This window comes from Octopus sinensis, unplaced genomic scaffold (assembly GCF_006345805.1).
Source record: "Octopus sinensis unplaced genomic scaffold, ASM634580v1 Contig02264, whole genome shotgun sequence".
Classification (NCBI taxonomy): Eukaryota; Metazoa; Mollusca; class Cephalopoda; order Octopoda; family Octopodidae; genus Octopus; species Octopus sinensis.
Genome location: NW_021825528.1, coordinates 1555 through 7500, shown reverse-complemented (window position 1 = coordinate 7500; position 5946 = coordinate 1555). Strand labels below are relative to the sequence as shown.

The 5946-nt window shown below is 37.5% G+C and overlaps 1 protein-coding gene across 1 annotated transcript in view; it reads right to left on the bottom strand.

The window, feature by feature from the left end:
- The window catches only part of LOC115227243 (protein white-like), an 11658-nt gene extending 7640 nt beyond the window's left edge, over positions 1 to 4018 (bottom strand). The window contains exon 1 of the mRNA XM_036498572.1: positions 3863 to 4018. Within this exon, the coding sequence (XP_036354465.1) occupies positions 3863 to 3934 (72 nt within the window). The 5' untranslated portion in view covers positions 3935 to 4018. The remainder of the gene's footprint in view (positions 1 to 3862) is intronic.
- Positions 4019 to 5946: the final 1928 nt, after the last annotated feature.

Here is a 5946-nt window from a genome sequence, read left to right as displayed (position 1 = left end):
ATATATAACATATATATATATAATATATATATATAATATATATATATATATATATATATATATATACATATATATATATATATATATACTATATATATATATATATATATATATCATATTATATATATATATATATATATATACACACACATATATATATATATATATATATATATATATATATATATATATATATATGCGGTGTGTGTTGTGTTTCTGTGTTTGTCTCCTCCCAACATCGCTTGACAACCGATGCTGGGTGTTTTATGTCCCCGTTACAACGGTTCGGCAAAAGAGACCGATAGAATAAGTACTGGGCTTACAAAAGAATAAGACCCGGGGTCGATTTGCTCGACTAAAGGTGGTGCTCCGGCATGGCCGCAGTCAAATGACTGAAACAAGTAAAAGAGTAAAAGAGTAAATGCTGGTTGTTGCTAGCCAAACATTTGGAAGTTTTTAAAATATATCAGAAGAGAGCAAGCATAACAACAAGTACTTTAAGACTCAAACCTTGACGGGTTTTGCTAAACAGCCATCAAGAAAGAAATATTAACATGTTTCAACCCGCATTAATGCCGTAGTTAGCAATTATGAAAACACTAGCAGTATCGCCCGGCGTTGCTCGGGTTTGTAAGGGAAATAACTATAAAGCATTTTTAGAGAGTTATAGCCAAAAAATGGAAAAAAAATTATTGTAAATTTTTTTTTAGTTAAAAAGGTTGAGTTGCGTCCCCTAGACAGTCTGTGGCTTGTGTTTCTGATTCTCGACCCCATGTCGAATTTATCGATTTTTTTCAGAACTGGGGGAACTTTTCAAAATTTTCGCTGCGTTAGTTTTGAATTATGACATTGGGCTATGTGTGTGTCAAGTTTCATCAGAATCGGTTGAAAGCCGTGGTCAGGGTGAGGGTACAACCTAACAGACACACAGAAACACACACAGACAAACTGCCGTTTTTATATAGAGAGATAAATGTAATATAATATTTACGAGGAATCGTGGGATCTTTTCCTTTTGAACGGCAGATGTCAACTAATTTCTAGTTAACTAAACACTTTTAAACTTCATATACTGGGAGAATGTGTTTATAAAACATAATTTTCTCTTGGTTTTATTGAGAAAATTCTATAGTTTGTAAGATATTTCGCCTTAAAAACCCGAGTATTTCGGCAATTTTAACCAGTCGATTACCTCCATTCAACTAAAATCATTTGCTGCGTCTAAAACTGAGACAACATCTTGTAACTAACCCTAAACCTCCCCCTAACCCTAACACTAACCCTAATTTTTTTTTTCTTAATTGTTAAATTAATTTAATTCCATTGCTTTAGTTTTTTTTTACACGCGTAACAATTAAATTAATTTAACAATTAAGAAACAAAAATTAGGGTTAGGGTTAGGGTTAGGGGGAGATTTAGGGTTAGTTACAGGATGTTGTCTCAGTGTTAGACGCAGTAAATGATTTTAGCTCAAAAGAGAGCATAGGATTGGTTAAAATTCGAAAAATTAAACTACGTTAAACAAACAAATTACAATTTTCTCAAGAAAGCCAAGAGAAAAAAATGTTTTATTTTGACACATTCTACCAGTATACGAAGTTTAAAAGTGTTTAGTTAACTAGAAATTGTGTTGAAAACTGCCGTTCAAAAGGAAAAGATCCAAAAATGTTTTATTTTGACACATTCTACCAGTATACGAAGTTTAAAAGTGTTTAGTTAACTAGAAATTGTGTTGAAAACTGCCGTTCAAAAGGAAAAGATCCAAAAATGTTTTATTTTGACACATTCTACCAGTATACGAAGTTTAAAAGTGTTTAGTTAACTAGAAATTGTGTTGAAAACTGCCGTTCAAAAGGAAAAGATCCAAAAATGTTTTATTTTGACACATTCTACCAGTATACGAAGTTTAAAAGTGTTTAGTTAACTAGAAATTGTCTGCCGTTCAAAAGGGAAAGATCCGAATCGCGTATAATTTGCACTTTTAGATGAAGATTTAAAACTGCTTAATATAGTGGAGAGAAGGTAATTAATGAAAGGAAATAATTGCCCTAGGGGGTAGTTGTCGTTGGTGGGAATTGTCTTATGGGGATGATTGCCCTGATACGATTTATTTCACAACAAAATTTTACATGAACCCCCAAAGGTTCGTGCAAAATGACCCTTTTACAGGGACCTAAAAGGTCATATAGACTCTGGTGGAGAACCGCAGGTTCAAACGAGCAAATCACCCCTCCCCCAGCTTTTAGGTACTTGTTTTAAAGTCCGGTACTTCCTCTACCGGTCTCTTTTGCAGAACCGGTTATATATGAGCGAGCGCGTGTTTGTGACCACCATCATCGCCACCGTCTCCTTGACAACCGGTGTTGATTAGTTTACGCCCGTGTAAAGTTAGCAGTTCGGTAAAAGAGCCCGATAGAATAAGTTTAGGATTTTTTTAAAAATAAATAAAAGTACTGGGGGTGCGATCTGTTCAATTATAAAACTCCCTTCGATGCGGTACTCCAGCATGGCCGCGGTCTAGTGACTAAAAGAAACTGAAAAGAAGAAAAGAAAAGTATAAAGAAAAGAAAAGCTGGCATTTCTTTCTTTCTTTTACTTGTTTCAGTAATTTGACTGCGGCCATGCTGGAGCACCGCCTTTAATCGAGCAACTCGACTCCGGTACTTATTGTAAGCCCAGTACTTATTCTATCGGTCTCTTTTTCCGAACCGCTAGGTGACGGGGACATAAACACACCAGCATCGGTTGTCAAGCAATGCTAGGGGGACAAACACAGACACACATACATACACGCACACATACACACATACACACATATATACGACGGGCTTCTTTCAGTTTCCGTCTACCAAATCCACTCACAAGGCTTTGGTCGGCCGAGGCTATAGTAGAAGACACTTGCCCAAGGTGCCACGCAGTGGGACTGAACCCGGAACCATGTGGTTGGTAAACAAGCTACTTACCACACAGCCACTCCTGCGCCCCGTTCATGTACAGACGCATGCCCGTCACTAAGTGGGTGCACTGAACAGCACTGTCCCCTTCACTGGCCCCTGGTGAACCCTCAGATTTAGAAAATACAGTTACAAAAATCTTCCTGCAGTACATTTCTTGAAGTCTGACAAACATGTCCTTCGCTAAGGGGGTACACTGGATGGTACTTCCCCCTTATTATTCAATGGTGCACCTCAGATTTACAGAGATACACTTATTTTGAAACTCCACTTTAGCATTATTACCAACTAGCAGTATCTCCCGGCGTTGCTCGGGTTTGTTTCGACCCTTTAGAATTGGAATTTTTGAAAAGTAAAAATTTTGCATTATGTAGCTTGTTATTCAAATCGGACCATGGTAACACCAAAAATTATTTACACCAAAAAGGTGCTTTTTTTCTATGAAAATCTCTAATTTTTTTACGATTTTTTGATTGTTGTGTCGCCAAAAACACCGAAAAATGGCGACACAGCAGTCAAAAAATCGTAATAAATAGGGATTTTCATAGAAAAAAAAACACCTTTTTTATGTAAATAATTTTTGGTGTTAACATGGTCCGATTTGATTTTTTTCTTCTATGGAATAAAGAGCAAGCCTTCTTCTATCACACTCTCAATTTTGGTCAACTTGCGCCGCAGGATCTCGGAGGAGACAGTTTTAGTTGAAGGCTACCAAACCTGCCATACACAGACAACTTCAGCTTTATATAGAGAGAGATTAGTGCCAACCCAGAATATTTGGAAGCACCCCCAAGCAGCAAAGTCTGGTCATGGGCCTGCGCAGGCGCATGACCAACGGTGACTCGCTATAAATAAAAAGAACGAACATAGGACAGTCTCAAAACGAGGCTTAGCCTCTTTGTACTTACATTGACAACCATGAACTGACTCGAAAACGAAGTGTTTACCACCAGAATGAAGAGAAGACCATTAATATTCATCACTCCTCGTTGATTGATGCTTTGGTTTAAGTAGATTAGTCCAAGTATCAATCCAATAACCTATGAATAAACAAACAAAAGGCTTTCTGAACAATTTTTCGGTTTTTTCTTTTATCTTTTACTTGTGTTAGTCATTAGACTGCAACTTTGAACAAGCCTCAAATTGTGTAGGTCTTTACATCAATGAGGCCAAAACTGAATACATAAACAAGTGCCTGTCCAACAGTGATTGCATCATCCATACTCTCAACAACGCGCCCTTAAATATGGTTTCTGATTACAAATATCTTGGGTCATACATATCATCATCTGGAAAAGACTTTCTAACTAGAAAGGGTATGGCCTGGTCAGCCTGTAATGACATGCATAAGATTTGGTCATCAAATCTAAGTAGAGACTTCAAACTTGAAATATTCAAAGCCACAGTCGAACCAATTCTACTATATGGCTCAGAAACCTGGATGTTATCAAAGAAGCTTGAGAAGCGGTTGAATGGAACCTACACTCGCCTCCTTATGAGAGCTCAAAATCTCTTGTGGAAACGCCATCCAACCAAAATGCAAATATATGGGAAACTACCACCTGTGTCATCTCTTGCGAAAGGTAGGAGAGTCCAGTTTGCTGGACATTGTTGTAGAGCTGAAAACGAGGTAATTTCTTACTCTCTCCTCAGGAAGCCATCTACTCGCAATACCAGAGGGCGCACACTCTCCTACCCTGATGTAATCTCCAGGGATACAGGCATCCAGCAACAGGACCTCCGTAATGCCATGATGGACCGTGAAGTCTGGCGTAGCATGGTAAATTCCATTGTCTCGACCACGGTCGAACAATGATGATGATGATTGCAGTTCAAATTCCGCAGAGGTCGACATTGCCTTTTATCCTTTCGAGGTCGATAAAATAAGTACCCGTGTGTCCAATGGGGTCAAAATAATCGACGAGCCTTTTCCCCTAAAAATTTCAGACTTTGTGAGTATATGGAAAAGGATTATCTATAGCTTTATATGTGTGCTTCGAGATATTCCAAAAGAAGAACATGTGCATACAGCAATCCCTCGCCATATCACGGTTCATTTATCGCGGTTTATTATCTAAGCATACGTCGATTCCTCCTTCTTCTATCATACTCTCAATTTTGGTCAATTTGTGCCACAGGGTCTTGGAGGAGATACTGTTAGTTGAAGGCTACCAAACCTGCCATACGCAAACAACTTCAGCTTCATATATATAGACTAGCAGTATCCCCGGCGTTGCTCGAGTTTGTTTCGACCCTTTAGAACTGGAATTTTTGAGAAGTAAAAATCTTGCATTATGTAGCTTGTTATTCTCTTTAAGTGAACATTTTTCTGGTTGAAATACACCGAAAAATGGCGACACAGCAGTCAAAAAATCGTTAAAAATAGGGATTTTCGTAGTAAAAAAGCACCTTTTTGATGTAAATAATTTTTGGTGTTGACATGGTCCGATTTGAATTTTTTCTACTACGGAATGAAGAGCAAGCCTTCTATCATACTCTCAATTTTGGTTAACTTGCGCCGTAGGGTCTCAGAGGAGATAGTGTTAGTTGAAGGCTACCAAACCTGCCATACACAGACAACTTCAGCTTTATATATATAGACTAGCAGTATCGCCCTGCGTTGCTCGGGTTTGTTTCGACCCTTTAGAATTGGAATTTTTGAGAAGTAAAAATCTTGCATTATGTAGCTTGTTATTCTCTTTAAGTGAACATTTTTCTGGTTGAAATACACCGAAAAATGGCGACACAGCAATCAAAAAATCGTTAAAAAATTAGAGATTTTCATAGAGATTTGAATTATTTCTTCTTCGAAAGGAAGAGCAAGCCTTCTTCTATCATACTCTCAATTTTGGTTAAATTGCGCCGCAGGGTCTCGGAGGAGATAGTGTTAGTTGAAGGCTACCAAACTTGCCATACACCCACACAGACAACTTTATATATAGAGAGATAAATATATACAAATTATACAAATAATATAAAAAAGTATAAAGTA